At 38.6% G+C, this 24,553-nt stretch overlaps 1 protein-coding gene across 1 annotated transcript; it reads left to right on the top strand.

The window, feature by feature from the left end:
• Positions 1 to 960: 960 nt before the first annotated feature.
• Positions 961 to 24,553, top strand: MIER3 (MIER family member 3). The gene is made up of 13 exons (XM_054032020.1): positions 961 to 1,009; positions 1,881 to 1,905; positions 4,701 to 4,846; positions 7,096 to 7,230; positions 8,646 to 8,766; positions 9,641 to 9,726; positions 9,942 to 10,014; positions 12,537 to 12,688; positions 13,179 to 13,260; positions 18,712 to 18,806; positions 20,059 to 20,186; positions 20,348 to 20,493; positions 20,609 to 24,553. The coding sequence occupies exons 1-13, from the start codon at positions 1,001 to 1,003 to the stop codon at positions 21,064 to 21,066; spliced, it is 1,656 nt and encodes a 551-aa protein (XP_053887995.1). The 5' UTR covers positions 961 to 1,000; the 3' UTR covers positions 21,067 to 24,553.

Here is a 24,553-nt window from a genome sequence, read left to right on the forward strand (position 1 = left end):
TACTCTTTAGATTGTTGTTGTGATGCTTTGAGGTCACAAAAAATCCAATTTTATGTCTTGAAATGATGCATGGAGTCATTACGTTAATAGGAAGGAATGCAAGTTGAAAGTGGTCATTTTAATGTGTTGATAGTGTCATTATTTCTTTTTCTATGGTAGTGGCATCACTTTACAGCTCCACATCATATCTCATCTTTAAGTAGACTTAATACACTTTCAAATGATGTATGACGTGCGTGTGTGTAGAAAGGGTACATTAAGTCGACCAAATTGGTGGTGTTTTCCACTCACCTATATGCATCTCCCCCCCCTCTCCCCCAAGCACATGAGCAGCACTCATTAGTGTTTGTGCTTTACCCAGGAAAAGTGTAAAGGAGACCTCTCTCAATGGATCACACAGTGGAAGACAGGAGGGCCGTTCTCTTCTCCTGATGGGAGAGGAGTGCCTAGGCAGCTTTCCTGCATATTGTGGATGGAAAATGCCTTTTCTGAATGGGCTATCAGGGGATCTGGACAGCCCTCTGTATTGTGGGGTGAAAAGCGTTCTCTCAGGAGGGTCCCCTGAGCAGCCCCCCTTGTGGGATGGACAGCGCTCAGCACCCTCTCAGGATGAGATACAGGTTACTGTGTAGCGCTCCTGTATTGTGGAATGCACTCTTGGGATGGGGTAGAAGTCTGGACAGCCCTCTGTGTTGTGGGGTGGGGAGCACCCAGCACCCTCTGGGGATAGGACGGGGCGGTCCCGGGACAGCTCCCTGTGTTGGGTTGGGTTGGGTTGTGTTGCGTTGTGGGGAGCGCCCAGCGCCCTCTTTGGCGGGGTGAGGGCAGACTCTGGAGAGGACAGGAGAAGGGTGCCTGGGGGCTGCCCTCGGCTCTGCGCCGCCTCCCCTCTCCCTCCCTGGCTGTCTGCGGCTCCAGCTCTGGCTCCGGCTGCCATTGGCTTAGCGGCCCCATCCGGGCACTTGGCGCAGCGCTACTGCTCAGCCCGAGCGGTCCCAATATGGCGGAGGTGAGCGGGGAAAGCGGGCAGGGGCGCTGGGGTCCGGCCGGCTCGCTGCGGGGCCCCGCTGTGGGGAGGCTGCTCGCGCTGGTCCCGCCGGCCCGGTAACCTCCCTCCGGAGACGGGAGGCCGGCAGCGGGGCTCCGGGGGCGGCATGGGGTCTGGCGGAGCCGTCCGCACCGGGGCAGCGGGAGCCTGCGCGACTAGGCCGCGGCCGCTCGCTCTGCGGAGCAGGGTGCCGGGTCCCAGCCCCGGGGCGGCGGACAGGCCCCGGGCACGGCCGGGGCGGGCTGGTTCCCTGGCCGGAGCCCCGGGGGGCGCGCAGAGGGGCCCCAGCGGCTAGCGAGAGGCGTAGGGGGAATTGGCCGGTGGAAGGAGGAGAGACCCGGACTGGGGTGCGCGGAGGAGGCGGCGGCGGCCGGTCTGGCTCCCTCCGTCACTCCCTGCCCCTGTCACCTCCCGGCCGGGCCGGGCGAGCTGGGGTGGCTGGACGGGGCTCTTTCTCCGGGGCCTCTCAGGAGACCGGGCCGGGGAGAGGGAAGAGAGGCGATGTGGCGGAGGAGAGCCAGCAAGCGAGAGACTGGGGCAGCGGGGATTGGGATGGAGGGGCAGGACGGAGGGGACGGGAGAAAAGCGCTGAGAAGGAGAAATGAGGCGTCTACCCTAGGGGGATGGGGAGAGACAGGAGATAGAGGGGAGGAGGAAGAAGAAAACTGGGGGAAGGACAGAGAGACTCCTTCACAGAGAGTGATGCGGGGAGACAGGCAACTTGAAATGATTGAGAAACCTACCTGTTATCCTAGCTGTAGGATTCCTTCCCTGATTTCTAGTTGCAGCGCATCCATCTAACATCCCTTCCTCTTTCTCCTTTATATTCCAGGCTTCCTTTGGAAGTTCGAGCCCAGGTTTGTCCTGTTTACTTAATTCTATGGTCCCAACAGCTGGGTAGCGTTTGGTAGGGGCTGGGTGGCAGGTGCTTCTGTGAAAGACCCACCACAAACTTTTTCTACTTCTTTACAAAGTTCCCCCTCCTTCCCCCCCAGTTAGTTCACTTTAAATGTTTTATTTCCATGTCTCCAGTTTGCTGCCTAATAACAGATGGAGTGTGCTGTAGAACAGTTCTCTCACCAAATCTGTAGTCTCAACTAATTGCCCAATAATTTATCCTTGTGTAACTGGATTTTTTTTTTAAACTTTTGGAAGTCAATTTCTTAATAAAAATATGTAGACTTAAGAGAGTGACCACTTAACTGATATCCCTTAACTACAGGCTTCTAAAATTCTGATACTAGTTATTAACAAGTTTCAAACACTTTTCAGTTGTTACTTAGTCTTTCTTCTTAACCTTAATATTAAGTATTATTATTTATCTCCCATTTAAGGCCTCAGTCCTGAACAAGTGTATAAACATTTAACTTTACACATGCAGCTATTCCCACTAACTTTAATAGGACTGTTCATGTGTAAGATTAAGTTCATGCATAAGTGTTTTTAGGATTGGGACCTTATTTTGCTTTTGTTCCTGAGCAATCATCATTCTCCAGATGAGCTCAAATAGTAATTTATCTTTGATAACAAAAACTAGTCTTTACAATTTAATTGGCTGCATTTTAACTACATTTGTTAAACATATTAATTTAAAATAAAATGTTTACATATCTGAATAAAAATACTTTGTCAGATCACTGAATATTCCAAGTTAGTTAAGTAAATGGTATATTTTTGTTTAAAGACTGTAAATGGAATACACTTTCCACTTTAGTTATACAAACAAATGTAAAACAACATAGTGCAGTAATTAGCAAGTTTAGTTTTCAGAATACATAATGTACAGCATCTTATGTTTGAAATTATTATTTAACAATTATGTATCTGGATACTTCTTTAGAAGCTGTGGGATCAGTGTCTAAATAATGTAACTAAAAAATTCAACATGTAAATGTAGTTATCATAATTAAAAGGATATTATCAACTAGTTTTAGGATCTGTAGATTTTGAGAGTTCTACAAGACCTAATACAAATTGTCAAGTTTTAATGGATGCTTTTTTTTTTTTTTTTTTTAAATATAAAAGGAACAACTTTTGGTTTGAAATGTTTCCCTGCAGTGTTGTGAACTCAAACAATATTGTTCTAGTGAGAACTGGAAAATGAAATTGAGTGTTTGTTTTATTTCTGGATAATGAAAATTATGTTGAAAAAGAAAGTAATGTTTAAATCTAGAAAGTGAACAAGAAATGAAATGCTTTAAAAATCTTAAGTGTTAGCAATAAAGGGAAGGATCTTTTAAAAATTAGTGTTATGAGACTTTGCCTTTGAACCCAGAAGTATGGTGTGTGTGTTTTATGAAACCTAGGACCAATATGGATGTTTCAATTAAATTTAAAATCAAAACTGCATATGGAAATCAGTTCCTACCAAAAATATTTCTGGGCACTTTCTGCGATCTAAAAGTTACAACATAGTGCTAGTGCAAAAGAACCGGAAAGTGAAACTGAATGGAAAAGAAAGTGTATTTGGCTAGTCTGTCTACCCTAGCTGAAAGAATGCAATAAGTAAATAGAATAGTGAACAGTTAAATTTTTAAGTTCGTTCTTTCTTTCAGTAATCTGTGATGTTGAATGTAGTCTTGTGGTGTAGAATACTTATTTTTTTAAAAATGTTTTAAATCTAATGGCTTCCTTTCTAATATTGTCATAAAAATTTATTTAAATTAGAAAATGCAAAGCAACAGAATTGTAAAAAAAAAAAAAAAGACTGTAGGTAGCCACTTAAATAATGTAGCAATTTCTGTTGGGCCAGATAGTTTGTATTCCAAAGAAATTAATAAATGAATGTAGTCTGTTTCTTGTTCTGTATCTTTCGTGTATCTTATTTGAGAATTAGAACTCCAGTGGAGTTTGTTCCTCCATTCTGAATAAACTACATAGAATGCAATTGAATTTTAATGAAACATCTCATTCATGGGACTAAATTCTTCTGACATAGGTGCTCAATTCTTATTTTGCTATTAGAAGAAAGTTGATTCATCAGAACAGCTTTGAAGCTAGGCTGGCTATTCTATTCAGTGAAAAGATATGCTAGTCTCTTGTCAAAGACAGGCTCCACAAGCGACATATTGCTTCTAGTTACAGCATCAAATCTAAGACCTTGTGTCAGAACTATATTTTACATTGTTATGCTCGTTTTGGACATGTTTTTTAAGATGGTTCTTATCTTATACACAGTAAAATGTGTAGATATGACTAGACTTTCTGAAAATGACCTAATTTGATCACTTTCAACGTAATCTCTTTAGATCACCAAGTGGCTCAAATTGCAGAGCACAAAATTGCACCTACAGTTTACAGGTACAAAAATGGAGGCCCAGTTAAAGCCACTTTAAAACTTGTTTCTTACTCTATACACCTCTACCCCGGTATGACGCTGTCCCCGGGAGCCAAAAAAAATCTTACCGTGTTATAGGTGAAACCGCATTATATCGAACTTGCTTTGATCCGCCGGAGCGCGCAGCCCTGCCCCCCTGGAGTGCTGCTTTACCACGTTATATCCGAATTTGTGTTATATCGGGTCACGTTATATCATGGTAGAGGTGTATCTAGAGAATATTGACCTTTCATTTAAAAGAATGCACACAATCTTATTTTGATTATAGTATGGCTTTGTATGTTGGTAAAGTGATTCATATTGTTTTTCTTGTAGTTGGTTCTTTATCTTCTGAGGATCATGATTTTGACCCTACTGCTGAAATGTTGGTACATGACTATGATGATGAGAGAACTCTTGAAGAGGAGGAAATGATGGAGGAGGGCAAAAACTTCAACTCTGAAATTGAAGATTTAGAAAAGGTAGGAGAGGGGCTTTTACCTTCTTTTCCTAATCATAAGCTACACTGTACTTACTTTAGTAAATACAAAGGACATTCTACCTTCTCTTTCATTTATCTTGTTTAAGTAAATTCCATAGAAACAATAGTAAATGCCTTTGCAGCCAATATAAAATAGTCCGATTTAGCTATTGGATATATGTGGGTGGATCTTCAGTTGGAAGTTACCACCGAACTCAGTTGATCAGTTCCAAAGATTTCAGAGCTGTGTTAATTTAAAGTACTTCCCTTCTAATTAATATGACAATAGTGCTTTTGCTTTGGAAGAGAAATTACTCTCCCATGGAACAAGTTTGTCTTGTGTTTATAGTATTTGATACCACTGTATCAGTTCTTGTTTTTATTAAGTGGGAAATATATTAAAATCATACACCACAAATAGTATTTAATGAGGACTAGCTTCACTTCAAATCAGAATATTGATTAAGCACAGTATGAACTATTTTATCATGGCCATAATTTCATTCTTATCATCAATTGCTTTATTCCATAGCCTTGTTTAAGTATGATGGGCCAAATTAATGGTGGTTCTGAGGCAGAAAATGGGTGTAAGTGAGTTTAGCTTGCATCAATTTGCCATTCTGTAAATGTGCAAAATAACTTGGCCCACTCCTGCTTTATTTTACACTCTTTTGTTAGTTGCTTTTCCTGTTACACCCCATCTTCATCCTTGTCTGTGTGTTACCCATTTTGCACATCCACTGAATGCCAAAATTGATGATAGTTATACTGCTGTTTGCTGAGCTGCTTATAGCACCATTCACATAGCTGCAGAATTTGGTCCAGAGATTTCCAGGGAGATGCACCTGGTAACACCAGATCTGAAATTGGCTGTATATGTTTACTATAGTGTAAGTTTGTATTTGCTGTATGTGGGACAACACTGCACATTGGTAGGCTTCCATACCACCAATTCTACCCTTTAGAAATTACCAATTTTTGTTGTAGGTTTCATACATGCAGTTGTAAATCAGAAATAACATGGTTTTAAAAACTACACTTGGTAAACTATTACTCCACAAAATTACCTATTTGCTGCTATTTTGGAAGAGAGAGAATCAGTGCCAATAAATTAAAGGATATATTGTTTTAGGTCACAATCCTGCAAAGATTTAAGCATGTGCTTAACTGTACTCACTGTGAGAAGTCTTTGCTGGGGCCCTTAGATAACTACAAGAAAAAAAATCACTTAATCAGAATGTGAGTTCAACAAGGATTTTAAAACAATGTTTATAAATACTTGAAAATATTTTCAAGTATCTCCATTGATATGAATCAGGCAACTGACTAATGCCTGGGAATTGCCACATTATTAATTGCAATAGGAAATACAGCCTGATGACATGTAACAAGACGGGATTATCAAAAGCTGCTGGTATGCAGTTGCCCTCCCCAGTTCTTCCTCAGCTTACCCTCTTTGTCAGTCTCCCTATTTTCTCCTCCTCCTTACTTCCCCAAAGCAAATAAACTGGGAAGTCAGTATAAAAAGTATTTTTGGGGGTGGGTAGAAGCAAAAACTAACAATTGCTGTGAAAATCTGTTGCTGGCTTCTTTTTGTGTCTCTGGCTGCAGCTGTGATTATAACATCTTGCCACGTTGTAAGTCTTCAAGTTGATAATATGGTTGCTTCCTGCTTCACTATTTCATATTTTTTTAAATATATCTGTTACCATAAAGAAATGTTAGTCAATCATACTTTACACTGGATCAAATTATTAGAAACTGTTTTTATATTCAGTTAATATTTACTTCTAAGCCTTCTCTTGTATATATCCAGTAAATAATTTTCAGAGAAATTTGAAACAGATTTTGAAAGTGCCTTAAATACATGATTATGAGCCAAGTTCAGCCGTGTGTTAAAAAAATTTGAAATACGTATTCAATTTTTTTCTAAAAAGACACTATTCTTCTCTTTGGAATTGGAGAGTTATAATCCTTTTAAAGGTTTCAGAGTAGCAGCCGTGTTAGTCTGTATCCGCAAAAAGAAGAACAGGAGTACTTGTGGCACCTTGGAGAAGTGGACTGTAGCCCACGAAAGCTTATGCTCTAATACATTTGTTAGTCTCTAAGGTGCCACAAGTACTCCTGTAATCCTTTTAAATTCACTATTAAACGATTTCAAAATTAATCTTGTCCCTTTATGCTTGTATAACAATATGTAGTATTTGACAATATTAAAATGTTAAATATTTATAACCCTTCTTATATTAGGAAGGAAGCATGCCTTTAGAAGATTTACTGGCTTTCTATGGCTATGAACCTACAATTCCAGTTATAGCAGGTTCCAGTGCAGATAGCTCCCCAAGTGAACTTGCGGATGAACTTCCAGATATGACTCTGGACAAAGTAAGTCAAAAACATTTTTCTCTGTATTTAAGTTTAAAGCTAGGAACCTGTGTGATCTTTGTCGTTCTCTTGGTAATACAAAAGTTATTGACACCTATTAGTCTGAATGCAAAGTATCCACACTAGTCTTCTTAATGGACATTGAGAATCTGACTCTGATTTTACTTATTTACAGTACATTTGTAAATGAGGCACAATTTCATTAAAGTTATTGATGCTACACGAGCATAAAATAAAGTAGAAGTTCTTGAGTCATTTGTAATGTTAAAGACTTATAGTTTTATTTTGTTTAATATCACTTTTTAAAAAGTTAAATTTGGAACTTTCAGTTGTGTGTGTGTGTGTTTGTGTGTGAAGCTGGGGACTAATATTTATGACTTCAACTATATATACAGTGTATCAGAATTTCTGTGGATATATAGTTAATTTGAAAACTTGCTCCTGAATACTTTGGAGTGTTCCCTTCTGGATAAGAAAAGTATTAGATTTGTGGAGGTGAGAGAGAAACTGTCATTTATGCAGAGACTGGGTGTATTATGCAACTGGTATAAAACCTGAAACTTCAGTGTTTTAAATTGTGACCCTTGGAGATGGTTTTCTCAGTTCTCCTGAACGTTTAAACTGACTGCTGTGCATTTTAGAGTCCAATTAGGATGCACATTTCAGTGTTACCATGTGGTTACAAAAAATGTGGTCTGGATTGTTACCTGATGCATATCCACATGCAGTTCTTCCTCTCCAACTTCTCTGTGTGGAAGAGGGAGGCTCAGACGTATCTACAAACTCTGTAGAAGTTGCTGTTCACTGTTAAGGAGACTGAGTGGGGCAGGACAACAGGATTCACATCATCCTTTGTGCAGTCCTGCAGAGAACCCTAAGAAAAAGAAATATGGGTCTGGGCTGTATTAATTCTTCCAGAGAGTTCTGGGGGACGACATGGTTAGTGATCAGTTCCTGGTAGTGCAGCTCCAGTGGAGCTGTGATGCTAGGACTAGGGGAAACTCCAGATGGGCCAAGTTGATGCACAGCCACAGGGTCTCCAAAGATCCCTAGGCTGCTTCAGGTTTGGGGGCAATTCCCAGTGGGCTTTTTCACTGAGGGCAACTCCGTCCCAACCCCCTCTCCCACCTCCCAAGGGTTTTAATGAGGTCAGGATGAAGAACCTCAGTCAGCTCTGGAGTGAGTGGTAAAAAACCACTTTCACACTGGTTTTGGTTTCTATACTTCAAAAATCTTAGGAATGTAATTCTGATTTTTTTGTGTTTAAGTTTTTGGGGAGTGTAGAAGAATAGAATAAATTTTGGTTAAAAGTTAGATAATGTATTTGCTAATAGAACCTGAAACTTGCTAGTTCCAAAGGCTCACCAACCTATACTTCGTCCTAATTCTTTGATTTTCTTTCTTGAATGATACAGGAGGAAATAGCTAAAGACCTCTTGTCAGGTGATGATGAAGAAACACAGTCTTCTGCTGATGACTTGACACCATCAGTTACTTCACATGAAGCTACAGACTTCTTTCCTCGACCATTAAGATGTAAGAAAACTAACGCTATAGTAGTGCCAAAACATTCTAAGCGCTGTATAGATATATTAAAAGATTGTCTAGTTACAAAATTAGGGCCCAATCCTGGGAGGTGCTGACACCATTGATTTCACTGGAAGTTGAGGAACACTGGCACTTTGCAGGATGTTCTAAGGGTATCATTTTTTGTTGACATTACTGATGATTCAGCTATAGAATCTGATACTTTTCAACTGAGTTGTGATCACAGAAAATATATGGTGGGTTAATTTCTTGACAAATACCCAGTTATTAATTTGGCTTTTATTTGGAGTGCCCTCTTGTCCGTTTACAGGAAAGGGTAAAGAGGAGCACACAGTCAACTTTCTTTTAATCTACTATTCATTATTTTATATCTCTACCATATTTTCTCTCGTACTTTTTTCCAAATTGATAATACTTGTTTAGCTCAATGTCCCTGAAACAGTTGGATAACAGAATTTTAAATGGACAGTGTAGAGAACAATTACCACAGCAAAGTAATCTGAAAGGCAACTGGGAGATAAATTGTAGTACTAGTATCTTCCTGTTGCTGTTCCCCAGACCTATACTTGCAGTGCCTTTGAGACAAATTATCTTATTTCCTTTGACAGTCAGCTATCCATTTCTAACGCACTCAGTTGCAGATATAGTACCTTCTACTATTTAACTTTTATGCTGCAGTTCCACAGAAAAGCAAATTATTAAGAAGACCATTGACCATTGTCTCTAAATGAAAGCAGATGCTCTTGTTTAGTTTTTTTAAAGTAAAACAAAACAGATGCAATTGTAGTTCTATGTGCAAACTGTAAAATACTGCTAAGTAATACTTTTTTTTTGTTTTTGTTTTGTTTTGGTGCATATAAAGCAAACACTACGTATGATGGAGATAAGGAATCGGATGGTGAAGATATTGAGGCAGACACTGGTAATTCATCTGAAGATTTGAGGAAGGTAACTAAAGTATTAATTACTTCCATATAATAAATCTCAGTGGAATTTTCTTACATAAAAAAAGAATCTGAAATAAAAACAAATTGTATCTAAAACAGTGCTTTAATCCTGGAATCAAATGCATCTTGTATTGACATTTTTAATGCTCATATGTCTTTGAGTGGAAAGTTAAAGTATGTGTGTGTGATTGTTTTGTTTTTGTTTTAAACCTTCAGGAAATAATGGTTGGTTCACAGTATCAGGCTGAAATACCACCTTACCTGGGCAAGTACAGTGATGATGAAAAGGGTAAGTTCTTCTGTTTTACTTCTACTTGGTTACATAAAAACATTAAACATTACTTAAAAATCACAAGGATCAAAAATTGACTTCACAAGTTATAACAATAGTAGCCAAGACAAAACAGTGCAACTAAATTATCTCATTGTAATATTTAATTCTAATGAATAACTTTGGGTATAAAATTCTCATAGAAAAGGAGAAATAAGAAAAATCAAATATTAAACCGGAAGGATAATAATACTAGACCAAATCATAAAATGGCTCCAGGAAGAGTTTGTTACCCACAGAAAATGCAAACTGCAATTGAATATGAGGTCAATTATTCAGTGACCTTCAGAAAGAGCATCTTTGCTTCTCTTTTAGAGAGGTCAGGCACTTCAGCCATAATCAAAGAATATTATTGTATTGCCTTTAGAATGGCATAGCTTTGTGGGATACAAAACTACTGCAGAAAAACATTAAGCAACAAACTCTCTGTTCTAAATAATTTCCTTTTACTGGCCAAATAGTTTTGGAAAGAAAAATCCTGTGATCATTCTATAAGTGTGCTTTTCTTTATTCCATTTGTTGCATGAGTCTGTCTCTATCTAAATTAAGGTAAAAATTAGTTTCAGTAGGAAAAAAGAGTGGATTTATTCAGTTTAGATGAGATTTTTATCTGAATACCTTTCTGCCCCAACTTTCTGGATGGTAAATAGCTGTAGGATTCAGAAAAGGTAAGTATTAAAACTGAAACTTCCTCACTTCCAGATACATCAGGAAATCTTGGAACTGATTGTAGAGTGCATCAATAACTGGATGGTATTAATTTTTTTCTGTACACTTTCAAAATTGTTTTTAATGACCTTTTTTACCTGTAAAATTCTATCAGAAAACAAATCTAATCAAACACAAGCCTGTGGGTGCTTTTGGTGGTGTTTCTGATTCCATTATGCCATTTATCTATAACTCTGTTTTTATTCCTTTCTGGAGTCAGTTTTAACAATTTTTAAAGTTAAATACAATGATAGGGGAATACAGCCTTCTTAAAACAGTTGAATATAGTGCTAAGTAGTTTGGCTGTTTAGAGAAAAAATGACATCTCTCCTTCACCCTATCCTTAGACTTTCCAGAACAGCTGAGAGGTTTATACAGCTGTAATATTACAGTAGTCTTGTTATGGGTTTTTTGTTTTTAATAAAACTCCTGACCTTTCCTAAGATTTCATTTTAGAAATTAAAAGTACATGAAATGTACATCCTTGGTAACAGTGACAAAAGCAGCGGTGATTCTGGTGGCTTGGGCTTTGTGTTCCCTGGGACAGCTCTAAATTCAGTCTTGTAACGTTACTGTTTGTAAAGCATCTTCTATTCTTGGGCAGCAACAGTATCTTATAAGGTGAAAGGGGTTGTTTTTTTAATTCCTCCTCATTATAGGAGGTACAGATCTTCCTCACTCTTTTGGCCTGTACCAGCCTTTGATTCCTTTGACTGCCGTGGATCAGATAATTTATCTAATTTTGCATTGTCTGCAGACTGTATGACATGTTAAATGTAATGTCAAAAATGTCTGTTCGTAATACTAAATATTTTAATAGCAGGGATTGAAATTTGAATGTTTGCTGCTAAAGATAATTAATGTTCAAGTCATGTCTCGTGTTATTTGATATACATAGAAGATATTTATAAAAGCCACTTACTTGCATATTAGATTTTTTCCAATGTGATTTGACAAGATGTATAAATGCACAACCCAAACTCATTACAGAACATGTATGTCCCTTACTCTAGTAGTTGATGACTATTTGAGCCAGAAATCCCAGTATTAGCATCAAGATCAGCACGTCTAATAATAGATAGCAACAAGTTTTTTTTGAAGACAGTGACTGCTTAGTCACTTGCTTTTTTCCAGCATGGAAAGTGTTTGAACTGACTGAGGAATAAATGTAGTGCTAGAATTCATATTTTTTACTGCTCATTTATTGGTTTATTCTTTTTTACTGTTTTCAAGGATTGTGTGTAACTCTAAGCAAACAGAGATGTGACTGTATTCACTAGTTTATAAAACACCCAACTTTGTCATATATAAATATGCATAAATTTCTTGATTTGAATTCTCTAGTGGCCAGTAGATTTTTCTTTTTTTTTTCTTTTGGACAGGTCCTTGTCCTTAGAATTCAGTCCCTTCCCTCCTTGTTCCAATATAGCCTGAATCTGTTCACCTTTGTGGCACAGTGCAAGGCATATCTCTTCAGTGAGGTATATGGAAAGGGGGGGGTATTATTTGTGCATGTGACATGATGCTATCAATATGTTTGATTTGATTACCTCTAGCTACTTTCTTGTTTTCTATCTTTGGGGAAGCTGCTAATTTCTTATCTCGTAGTTCTAAAACATTTGTGCCAGAAACTAAAGTATATAAATTCAGTGGGGCCATATAAATTTACATCTGCTGATATTTGGTCTACAGTATCAAAAACACCAGGATAGGTGTGCATGCTCTCACTCACACAACCTTGTTTGTATCTCAATGGATTTTCCTCTTAACAGTGTATGAAAATGATGATCAGTTACTTTGGAGACCTGAGGTGGTTTCAGAGATTAAGGTTAAAGAATACCTTTTTGAGACCTCGTTAAGAACTGGAAATGAAAAAAATATTGGAAGAATTCCTGAAGGAATACACACACGGGACAATGAACAAGTATGTTTTATATCCTATCCATTTGTGACACATTGCCTTGGAACTAGTGTGCATTCTCTTTATGCGTATGTGCAACAGGTAACAAAATAGTCAAACATTTCTTTTCCACAGAAAGTGCAAAGTAAGACTCTGATCCTGCCAGTACTTAATTAAGCACGTGAATAAGGATTGGCAGGATTGGAGTCTATAGTATCAATGTTTGTGATGCAGCATGTGTATATGATTATGTTCTTAACAAACAGTTCTCAGTATAACTCACATCAAGCTTTAGATATCCACTTATATTTTCTTGTGAAACCTTATTTTAAGTGGTATATTAAGTGGTACGTAACTTTGTTTAAATTGTTTATTTTGTTTATGAAATTTTAATGTAAAAATTAATTGACTGATATGCAATTTGATCATTGAAGCTAGACACAGTACCTTAAACTGCTTAGCTACAAACTTTAAATGACTTGTTTTAAACAAAAATATTTCCTTAATTTCATAGGCACTCTATGAACTACTCAAATGTAACCATAATATAAAAGAAGCAATTGAGAGGTATTGCTCAAATGGAAAGGCATCTCAAGGTAAGAAATTTCTGAAATAGTAGGGAATACTTTAAGACTCTCTTCAAAGTTATAATGTACAGAAATACTGAGACCAGGTTCTCAGCCCTAGGTCATCACCCTTTTCACCACCTGAATGGAACAAAGTGGATGTAACATGACTGTAGCTGGCCAGTTGGGAATTTCTACTGGAGGAGTTCACAGCGGGTGCAAAGATGGCAGAGCCAGTTCCTACTCCACCAACAGTTTCACTCTTCCCTACTCTGATGGGGGTAGGGAGGAAGTGGAGCACAGCAACACTTTTCTCCCCTCTGGCATTTCTCAGTAGGTTTATAGAACTGCTGAGATCAGAGCCAGCTATCGTAAGTTAGAGCAGACTACAGGCTACTCTAACTCATGCCAAGGCTGAGAATCAAGAAACCATAGTTGGCTCTGTGATGTGGCCCCACCCTTTCCTGTACTGAACCCTGAATGTATTTCATCAGCACAAGATAGCTCCACTATGTAGTAGGATAGGTTGGTTTGTGTTTTCCACCTCTTGTCCCCAGCCTTTATGCTTTCCTTAAAAGTTAGTAGAGCTGACCCATACAGATAACAGGGGGGTCGGTCTTTCGCTCCCTGTAGTTCCCTTTAACCCTATGCACAGATGAAAGCAAAGGCAAACTTAGGGCTTGGTACTGCAGAAACATCTTCTGTATAGTGCTAATCTCGTTCAACTGCCATAGACTTAAAAAGAAGTTGAAAGCACTCAATACCATGCAGGGTTGAGCCCTAAAGCAGGCTGTGAAAATGCAGAAAAGTGAAGTTAAAGTGATTTCGTTTTCAAAAAGACCCATTATAAGCAGTCCTGCTTCCTTAAAGTTTCAGATGAGGATGTTTTTGCCATTCCACAGACTAAACTTCAGGAGGTAGTCCCTGAAGTCAGCTAAGGCTTTGGGACAGTTTCAAAAAAGCATTCTGATGACCCTAGCAAATATGGTGTCCTTGCCAAGTTACATATTACAGCTCTAGTGCCTAATCTTGTAATGTGGCACGTTTGTAGTCCCACTAATTGTATTTGCTCTTACTATGTATTTGAAATGAACAATTATTCCATCATTTATTTCAGTGAGACTTTTTAGCTAATAAGCATAATGTGAGAAATATGTAAAGAGTGTCGTAAGGATAAAATAATTGTTACATCATGTGACAAAAGTATTCTGTGCATTACAGGCATTTTCACTAAATATTGTTTCTGCATAAACTCCTATTAATTGGAATGCTTGCAGCCTAGATTTCAGTGAGGCTTTGCAAAGTAAGACTAAAACCCAATAATGTGAAAACATGCTGCATGGTAAGAAAGTTACACTTGTGGCAGCAGTTTGTGATCAGAGGACAGTGTTCAGTCCATGGAACCAGGGTGGATTTGATTTAAATCAATTTGATTTTAAATCACTAATCAGGAAGACTCAATTTAATCATGGATTTCTGCATAAAAGTGCATTCTTGTTGGTTGTTATAACCTTAATACATAGTCTTCACAACTCTGAGACAGATGTAGGTTTCATTTTTAGGAGGTACACACTATACGTTTTTAAAGTGATGTTCCTTTCATCGTCTTCAACACAGCTTCCTCCTGAGAAGGAATACTTCTCATGATGTTTCATTCGGGCAACCAGGCCTTGCATTTCTTTGTTGCACTCTTTTGCATTTTGCACGCATGCCTGTCTTACCCACAGGTAGAGTAACGTCATTAAAATATTCCCAAACTGGGTCTCTTTTATGGCCTGCTGCCATTATAGGTTTTCCATTCTAGTGAGAGAATGGTATGGTAGATCTCAAATCAATAAAGGCTACACTCAGAAAGACCCCAAGACTTCTGGAATATCCTGCTCAAATAGTTTCACTTTTGTTTCTACTGCTTGTCCCTCCCTTTTCACATTTATCTCCAGACTACTTCTCCTTGTCCAGATCCCCAACAATCTTCTGTTCATTGAACTTTTTGAAACTTTTGCACTTTTAGAGGGAGGTATTGACTCTGTGTACAGAAATTTGCAGATGGAGAATAGGGTTGAGGTCTGTTATTTCTCACCTCTATATATGATGATATTTAATTATTTAAAAACATTTATGCTGTTAACAAGCATGTTATCTCTGGAGACGCAAATCCACAGTTTGAGAACCGCAAAACGAAGCATCTCTGATGGTATCTTCTAGACCAGGGGCGGGCAAACTTTTTGGCCTAAGGGCCGCATCGGGTTTCCAAAATTGCATGGAGGGCCGGTTAGTGGAGGCTGCGCCTCCCCAAACAGCCAGGCGTGGCCCGGCCCCACCCCCTATCCGACCCTTCCTCCTTCTCGACCCCTGATGGTCCCCCGGGACTCCTGCCCCATCCGACCCCCACTGTCCCCTGACTGCCCCCCCCCCAGGACCCCTGCCCCCATTTAACCCCCCTGTTCCCCGCCCTCTGACCACCCCGACCCCTATCCACACCCCCGACCACCACCCCGAACTCCCCTGCCCTCTATCCAACCCCCCCATTCCCTGCCCCCTTACCATGCTGCCTAGAGCATCAGTGGCTGGCGATGTTACAGCCGCACTGCCCATGGCGCCAGGACAGGCAGCCGTGCCGTCCGGCTGGAGCCAGCCACGCCGCCGTGCAGCACAGAGCACCGGGTCAGGCCGGGCTCTGCAGCTCGCAGTCCCATCGCCCAGAGCATTGCGCCGGCTGCGGGGCAGGGGCTGGGAGCTAGCTTCCCCAGGGCAGGAGCTCAGGGGCCGGGCAGGAGGGTCCCGCGGGCCGTAGTTTGCCCACCTCTTTTCTAGACTGAGCACTGAGTCCCATTGGGTAGATAGAAAGATTAACCTAAATAATCTATACAGAAGCCCTGGAACCCCATAAGATTGGGTCCCTAATCCATGAACTATTGGAACTCATTTACAAAACTTTTCTTAAACATTACATGAATATATTGTCTCATACTATAGAATTCGAATTTATAATTCCTATTCCATAATGAGATACATTATAGCTGAAAGATATCTTAATTAAAACTATCTTTAGACAGGTTTTTTCCTCAATGAATTTTATCAAACAAATCCAATTTTAAATAAAAAAAAACGTTTTTTTTTTATTTTTTTTAAATCATTGATTTTTATCCACCCTGCATGAAACTCTCCCAGGTCCTATAATGGGAATTTCAACCTACTGTATTGGGCTTGCTGGCAGGTTAAAGTTTCAGTGGCAGGTGGCAGTCAGGACATTCTCAGTGGAATGCCTGCACCCCTGGAATCTACTCCCTGCATTGTTCTGCCAGAATCCTGTTTTGGTGAGCTGCAGGACACGGTGTAAGATTGGTCAACTTTTTGAATAACTTAAGATTTCACTTACTAGGGAATTCTTGTTTTGGCAAAGAGATCATTTGTGTTGCCTGTAAGCTGAAAGGCTCTTGTTTTACTGTGTAACTGAATGATACAAAAAGGACATTAAAAACAATAAGCAGTAATTACTACTATAACTGAGACTACCTCATAATAAATGTACAGATATGTGGTTTGCCTGCTACTGTCTTGTTCCTTGATGAGGTAAATACGTATCTCCTCTTTCAGTATACTTCAACGTGAAACAAAATCAAAACAAATTATGACATAACAGGGAATGTCTGCTATTATATAGTGGTTTGAATTTTGGGAGAATGGAGGTGAGAACCCAGGAATGTGATGATGGCAAACTATGTACTAAATACTAAGTAGCAATAATATCAAACTTTGAAAAAGCAAGGGTAGTGGAGGCTAAAATGATCCTTATATAGAGTTTGAGCCACATGATCTTAAACTGTGTATTATAGTACTAGGTTGAGGCGCACAATAGAGAAAGATCTGAAACCCCATGGAAAACAGGTTTTTCCTTTGATCTGTGTGCGTGTGTTGAAAATGAACACTAACTTGCATTGTTACCAATTTGTAAAAAGAACTACAAGTTTTTTACAGAATTAAATGTATGGAAAAGCAGTTTCTCCTTTGCCTATTTTCCAAGGTCTGTGGTTCTTTGTACCCCTGCAAGAGTAGACACCTTTGAAATCAGTGCAGAAAAATACTTTGCTTCACATGCTGGTGATGTTTTCAAACCTTGGCAGATTTGGGCCCTGATCCACAAAGGAACATAGGCATTGCAACACATATTTAGGCACCTTGCCACCCATTGGAATGCACAGCCCCAAGTTAGGTGTCCAGGCTCCCTGTACAATGCATGGGGTGAATTAGGTGGCTAAGAATGGGATCCACAAAAGCTAGCCCACTGAGTCGGAAGTCATTTAAACTAGCCAATAGGAAATGCTGAGGAGTGAGGCCTAAGCCTCTCAGGTAGTTAGGCACCTATCTCTGCTTGGTGTCTCAGCTGTGAACCCCTTCCTGGAGTTAGATGCCTAAGTGGTGGTTTTTTGTTTTTGTTTTCTGCAAGAAATGCAGGAGGTGGCAGTGGCCTCCCTTATAACTTCTCATTCAGTAGTTCAGGTGCTCAGGAGGAATATGGGAAACGCAGGTTCAGTTCCCCACCAAACCCTGCACGTCAAGTGGAGAATGTATTTGAACTTGGATAAGCCACCTCTCAGGTGCATGCGCTAATCACTGAACTATGGATTTTCTCTGGTCTGATGTCTATTTAATTATTTATACACAATGGAACAGCTTCAATGGGACAGATTGAGAGAGACCCATACCTGAATATCCCACAGTCAGCGGTTAGGGCAGTCACACCTAAGAGGTGGAAAATCCAAATGGGGGAAATGACATTAAGCAGAGGGGTAATTGAACCTGTGTCTTCACATCTGAGGTGAGTGCCCTGATCACTGGGCTAAAGGTTATAAGGCTGGCCACCTCCACCCCCCCCAGCAATTTTGTCTGGGTTTAGGCATGCTCTGAAAATGCCTACTGGATTGGGCCCTGCAGGTGAGAAGATCCTCCTTGGATTTAGGTGTGAGATTGGTGCTTAGACTGAGGCAGCTGTGTGCATGCTCTCTGGCAGAAACTTAGGTGCCTAGGGAACTTTAATGGTGGAAACTCCTAGCACCTAAGGATTTTAGATGCCTCCACGGTCAGGCAGCAGCTAAGAGTTTTGGGGATCTTGGTGGTGCCTAAATGATGGATTTAGGTACTTAAAGGAGCAGTTAGGTGCCCAAGCCCTTTTGTGCACCTGGCCCTGGATGACTACAAATAAAATATAATAATAATAAATGAAACTCTAACAGTCCTTTATCATTCAGTGAACAGCGTAGTGTATCCAAAGTTGATGATTAGCAGATTCAGTTTTCTAACCAACAGTATAATTAGAGGCTTCAGTGTATTAAGAATAAGACAAATTCTAAAGAATTTATCAGTTGCTCTTCAAAGTGCATTTGGATTTTCATGAATGTTATCAGTACAAATGTTTGTAACTCAGTTTCTGATGGAAATTATCTGAAAATAAGTGCTGTTCTTATTTTGGGAATCCTCTAGAAGAGATGACCGCTTGGACAGAAGAAGAATGCAGAAACTTTGAACATGCACTTCTGATTTACGGGAAAGATTTTCATCTCATACAGAAAAATAAGGTAAGTGTTATGTACTTAAATTGGATGTAGAGAATGGTAGTTTAGTCACTTAAAATCTATAAAAGCAACTAATTTAACAGAAGCATTGCCTACAGTGAAATATGAGGCAATGTATTAGAGCTGATTTGTCATTTGCACGCTAACTTTACCACAAACGACATTCAACAGTCATCATTTTCAAGATCAGTCAACCTATTAGTCTCTGAAATAGTGTTGTATTCACATTGCATTCATTTATGCATTTGTAATATAATTTTGTTGTGTTATACTCTGTGCTGCTCTGGCTTTGCACTGCCCTGGATTCATTCTCTGAGTCTAGACCAGCAAAATAATAAAATACCTTAATTAGCTTATCCATCTCATAGCCACCAGGGGCTTGGAGTTCTGCAGCCACACAGGACTCAGCCACTAAGGTGCTAGCAGGAAAGTCGAGTACTGTACAGTTGTCATTCAACAGTAATTCTTTTGACTAAGGAGTGGTGATGTGGACTCACTCAGCAAGGAGACCCATCTACTCCTCAAATGGAAGGATGGACGCTTCTGTAGAGGGATGGAGGGGAAGAAATAATACATGGAATAAGAGCCTAGCTAGACTTAAGGATTGGTACTCTCAGAAACTGACCTGTCTTTATATAAGGGAAACAAGTGTATTTGAAGCCTTAAATTGCACAGTGCATGTAGATTCATGGATAATAGGAATAAAATGGATCTTTTGGATCATCTAGACCATCAGGACTACTTCTATTTTAATAGTCTAGTTTTGCACACACCTGTTGTCGGAGCCTGGGCAGTCTCTGCTGACTAACCTTACAAAAAGGAGAATTTCCATAATACCTTACTTATTTTCCCTTTTAGCTTGTTACTCTTCATACTGCTCTTAGCTTTCCTCCCTTTTTTTCTTTGCATATTTTGACTCTTCATAAATGGTTAAGCTGTTATGAACTGCTATTGAGACATTATTTTTTGTCCTGGACACTGTCTCAATGTAAAACTTAATTAAAAACAAAAACTGGATTTTCTATAGCTGAGCATATTAAATTGCTTTATTGAGTGGATCTAAAATAGTACATTTTTCAAATTTATATTGTTAGAAGAATCTCTTAATCAGAAATGTAACTTAAGAGAATGTAGGAGAATGGGGAAGATGGAGAGTACTACAAACCTGCCCCCCTTCTCCCCTGCCCCTCTTTTTTTTTTTTTTTTTCCTTTCCTTCTTAAAACAAGCATGTTAATTCTTCCTGCCCCATTTTAGGTGAGAACTAGAACAGTTGCTGAATGTGTAGCATTCTACTACATGTGGAAGAAATCAGAACGTTATGATTACTTTGCTCAGCAAACAAGGTTTGGAAAGAAGAGGTACAACCATCATCCAGGGGTCACGTAAGTACAGAGTGCTTGGAATATATCCTTTCTGTTGTCAGTTCTGCATCTAGAGTTTTTTCCAACTTTTATCAGGGTGGTGAAATGCTGCAGTGATGTTGGATTAAAGAAATCCATCTCCTAGTCACACACCTGTCTCTAATATAAGAATGTCTTTCTAGGGACTATATGGATCGGTTGGTAGATGAAGCAGAAGCCCTTGGTGGAGCAGTACATTCTTCAGCCTTAACTGCTAACAGCAGAACAGAGCCCATTCCTGATCAACAGCTCAGCATTCTGAACTCTATCACTGCCAATGACTTGACAGGTAAATCAAGAAAAATAAATATTGAAGTTTAAAAGACTGTTTTCTGTTGTAACTGTACCTCAAGAAAGTCTATTTTTATTTAAATTTTGTTCATTTTTTTTTTTTTTTTTTCCAGCATTGACCAATAGTGTAGCTACAGTCTGCCACTCTACAGATGTGAACTGCTTGGAAGATGCCTTTTCTCCTCTGGACAGCTTACCCCGAGCACCAGTTAATCATGTGCCTGTTGTAACAGAAGAGTTGCTTACCTTGCCTAATAATGGTGAAAGTGATTGTTTTAATTTATTTGAGACTGGATTTTATCACTCGGAGTTAAACCCAATGAACATGTGCAGTGAAGAGTCAGAGAGACCTGCCAAAAGATTAAAAATGGGGATTGCAGTCCCTGAATCCTTTATGAATGATGTTTCTGTAAATAACTTGGGTGTGGACTTTGAGAACCACACACATCATATTACCAGTGCCAAAATGGCTGTCTCAGTGGCTGACTTCAGCAGTCTATCTGCAAATGAGACAAATGGTTTCATCAGTGCCCACACTCTACACCAACATACTGCCCTTCACTCAGAATGATTCCAGTGGTGGACTGCAAAAACAGCGGGTACTTAATGCAGCAGCAGACTTGATGGGAACTGTCAGGTTTGCTTAGTCTTTCACTGGAAGTTTGAACTTTATGACATCAGTGATGTCTTTGTATGTATAGAACTATATCTTGATTTATCAAGAATAATTTCATTTTTCAATCCATACGTGTGGAAATGTCCTATGATGTTCGGCAGAGTTTGGGATTAAGAGAACTCTGGTGCAGCTTTAAGCTCTGCTTCAATTTTTTTTAAAGCCTGTAGACAGAGGTCACCATCTCAAAACCAGCACAGAAGTTGTGAACTGATTGAAGTGGCTTTTTAGTCTAAGTTACTTTTGCCGTAACAGATGCAGTGGAATAACAATGTTTACAGGTACAGATCCTGATTCCTGCTCAATGTAGCATTTTTTTTTTTTTAAATAAAGGCAGGGATGGGTTTCTTTAATTTAAACTGCACAAAGAAGGATGTTTTTTAATGGAACCTTCTCTCATGTGATACTAAACTAGGGCACTTCAGTTTACAAAACAGCGAGTTCATCTTGGTGGAAGCTAGCACAAGGGACTGCATGAGCAAAGTGTGAAGACATACACTTAGATGCTATTGCAAAATTATAGGCCATGGCTACCTTACACAGAAGTAATTATACTGCCAGAAGGTTTCTGTGTACTTAAACTTATTGGCTAAACAAATGCATTTTAGAATATTGTATTTTGATGGGGTTTTGTCCACAACTTTTAAGAGTGTAATGTAATAAATAACACCAGTTATTTGTATCAATTTTTTTCTGAGGCAGCTGATGTATAAAGCCACAGTCTGCAAGGTTTAGGATTGACCACTAAATGGTTTACATTTGGGACACACCTTAAATTGTTTGGAGCACTGCAGTTCATTTGAGGGACTATCTAGATTTTTATATAGTGCAGTACAACCTTGAAGTATACACTTGAAAACTTCCTTTAGCATGGATTGTGTTTATTTCTTTTGGCAAGTCATTGTCTCAAAATGGCATTTCAATACTTTTCTCAAATGGGAATTGACAGCAGCACAAATGCATCTCATACTCAAAATTGTTTATGCCAATCAATTTTTTGGTGAATATTCAGATGAAATTTTGGGTCACCATAAATTATTCCATTTAATACCCTTTTATTTAAGTTGTGTTACAGATTCCCACAAAACATAGTATTGGTATGTGATATGCTTCCAGAGCATACAACTTTCAGGTTTGTGCTTTTTTTTTTTTTTTTTCATTTTTGTTTACAAGATTCTGAAGTTTAGCCCAGTACAATTGAATCGTAGTAGACTTTCCCACACACACTCAGATTTTTCTTTGCACTGTCTGTAATGCAGATTAATTGCCACTAATTTGCTTGCATTTTTTTAAATGCTTAAGTTTGACTGCATTGGTAATATTTGTAGTAATTGCTTCAAGGTTATGCTGAGTAATTTAGTAGTAGAGACTTTGGGTAGTATTTGAAAGGGACGAGGGTATTTATTATATATACTGTGAACTGCATTGACATCCTGATTTTTGGATGCAGCGTACTCCCGAGTTTTCTTTACAGCATTGTAATGAAGATTGCTTTGAACTGTTTACGCAATAGCACATTTACCATAAAAATTAGTTTAGCACAGTGGACAAAAGTAGTTAGCGATAATTTGTTATCAATTCTTTAACTTAAACATCTGAAATATGTAATTCTAGTAAGTACACAGTAAATAACGGGTAGCCTTGGCTACAAATGTCAGAGTACAACACAGGGTCAAGTTGTCAGCTTCTTGTTGCTGTGTTTTGTGCTGAACTTTGTACCTTGTTTCTTTTGTTTATGAATCAACACATTTTTATGTAATTTTGTAAAATACTGGCCATATTTTTTCATTGTTATACATTCAAGTTTAACTATGGGTTTACAGTGGCTGGTCTGTATAAAAATCATTACACAAAGATGACTGAATGCTTATACCAGTTGCACTTAAATGAACATGCCCATTCTCATTAGCTGATGCAGTAATATATTCAGTTTATCTATGCATTGCTGGGATCTTAATATAGACAGAGACTTGTCTAAAGTTTGGATTGTCGGCAAGTTGAATGGACACTTTAGTTATTTAATAAAGACTTTTGACCAAAATTCAGAAAATATGAGAGAAAAAAGATTTCCGGCTAGTCTAATAGATTTTTAAATTCTAATCTTATTTAGCCTCGTGGCTAGCTAGCTGGTAACGTTTACTTTTAATTCCTTGTTAAAATGAGGCAATAATTTGCAAGATTTGTAAATATGTACATTCTGCATATCTTTTTAGATATCTATTTCAATATTTTCTGACTACTTGTGTATAGTAACATTTTTGTGCATGCTTGATGTGACATTCATAAATCTGTACCACTATGACTTTATCCTTGTAAAATAGCTATTTATTGAATTTTTCTTTTAAAATCTGGACTTACCTGTTTTTCTCTCAGTTTAAACATTTAAATGGAGAACTTGTTACTGTTTATTAAAAGAATTGCGTTTTGAGGGTCAGCATGAAGGTAACTGAATTGCAACCATATGAAGAAATTCTATTGCCTTGATTCTTGGATGGTGAAGCACAATTCTTGTAACAAACTGTGATGAATTCTTTGTCCTTTGCCACGTTTTTTTCTTCATATGAACAAACCAAAAATCCATAATGGGCAATTGCAGTGTTGGTAGATGTATCTTTTATGTACAGGGAATCTGAAGAGGATAGCTGATTCATTTAGAAGTGTAACTGGTGCTGTGATTATAGCAATACTTTTACTTTTGTTAGTCATGTCATCTTCTCATGCTAGATTTTTAAATGTTTAGTTTTCCTCTTGTCATGGTCAAACTGCTGAATTTACTTGAAGGATGTACATTACTGTTTGCAGAATACTAAATTGTGTACAATTAGGTCAATGAATTGTGCAATTGTTTCCTGTTTTTAATTTTTAAAACTGAGGGTCAAAAATGTGTGAAAACTTCAGATCCAGTAGAACATAGTAATACTACAGAATTTAACCAAAGTCTCTAGTGCATATTTCAACTTTGAATGTAAACTAATGGATAAACTGACCAACAGGGACACTATTTGCCCAGAATTACAAGCACATTATCTACAAAGGGGAAACTAAATACAGTAATTTATAAAATGACAAGGTTACTATTTTTTTAATGTTTTTCACTTAAGGAAATTACCAATTATTGTTTAAAATAGTATAGGTCTGATTATGGCCCTCTTACGCCACCAGTGATTCCAGCCTTTCCCAGTTTGAAATAAGCACCCTGTGTATAATGACCTAAACCAGTGACAATCGGAACAAGTTTTAGTATCAGATGTTCAAGAGGAAGTCGCTATTGTTGCATTGGTTTTAATATTTGTACATAAACACTGATTTTTTTGAGCATTATTTTGTATTTGTTGTACTTTAATACCTGGTGTACAGTTCCAGAAATAAATGTCTGGAAACCTTT

The sequence above is a fragment of the Malaclemys terrapin genome, chromosome 6 (assembly GCF_027887155.1).
Source record: "Malaclemys terrapin pileata isolate rMalTer1 chromosome 6, rMalTer1.hap1, whole genome shotgun sequence".
In the NCBI taxonomy this organism is placed as follows: domain Eukaryota; kingdom Metazoa; phylum Chordata; order Testudines; family Emydidae; genus Malaclemys; species Malaclemys terrapin.

Bases quoted from the DNA above. Each gene is read 5' to 3' on its own strand.
- MIER3 (XM_054032020.1), top strand. The intron at 7,231-8,645 runs GTAAGTCAAAAA...TGAATGATACAG, and splicing joins CAGATATGACTCTGGACAAA to GAGGAAATAGCTAAAGACCT. The intron at 10,015-12,536 runs GTAAGTTCTTCT...TCCTCTTAACAG, and splicing joins GTACAGTGATGATGAAAAGG to TGTATGAAAATGATGATCAG.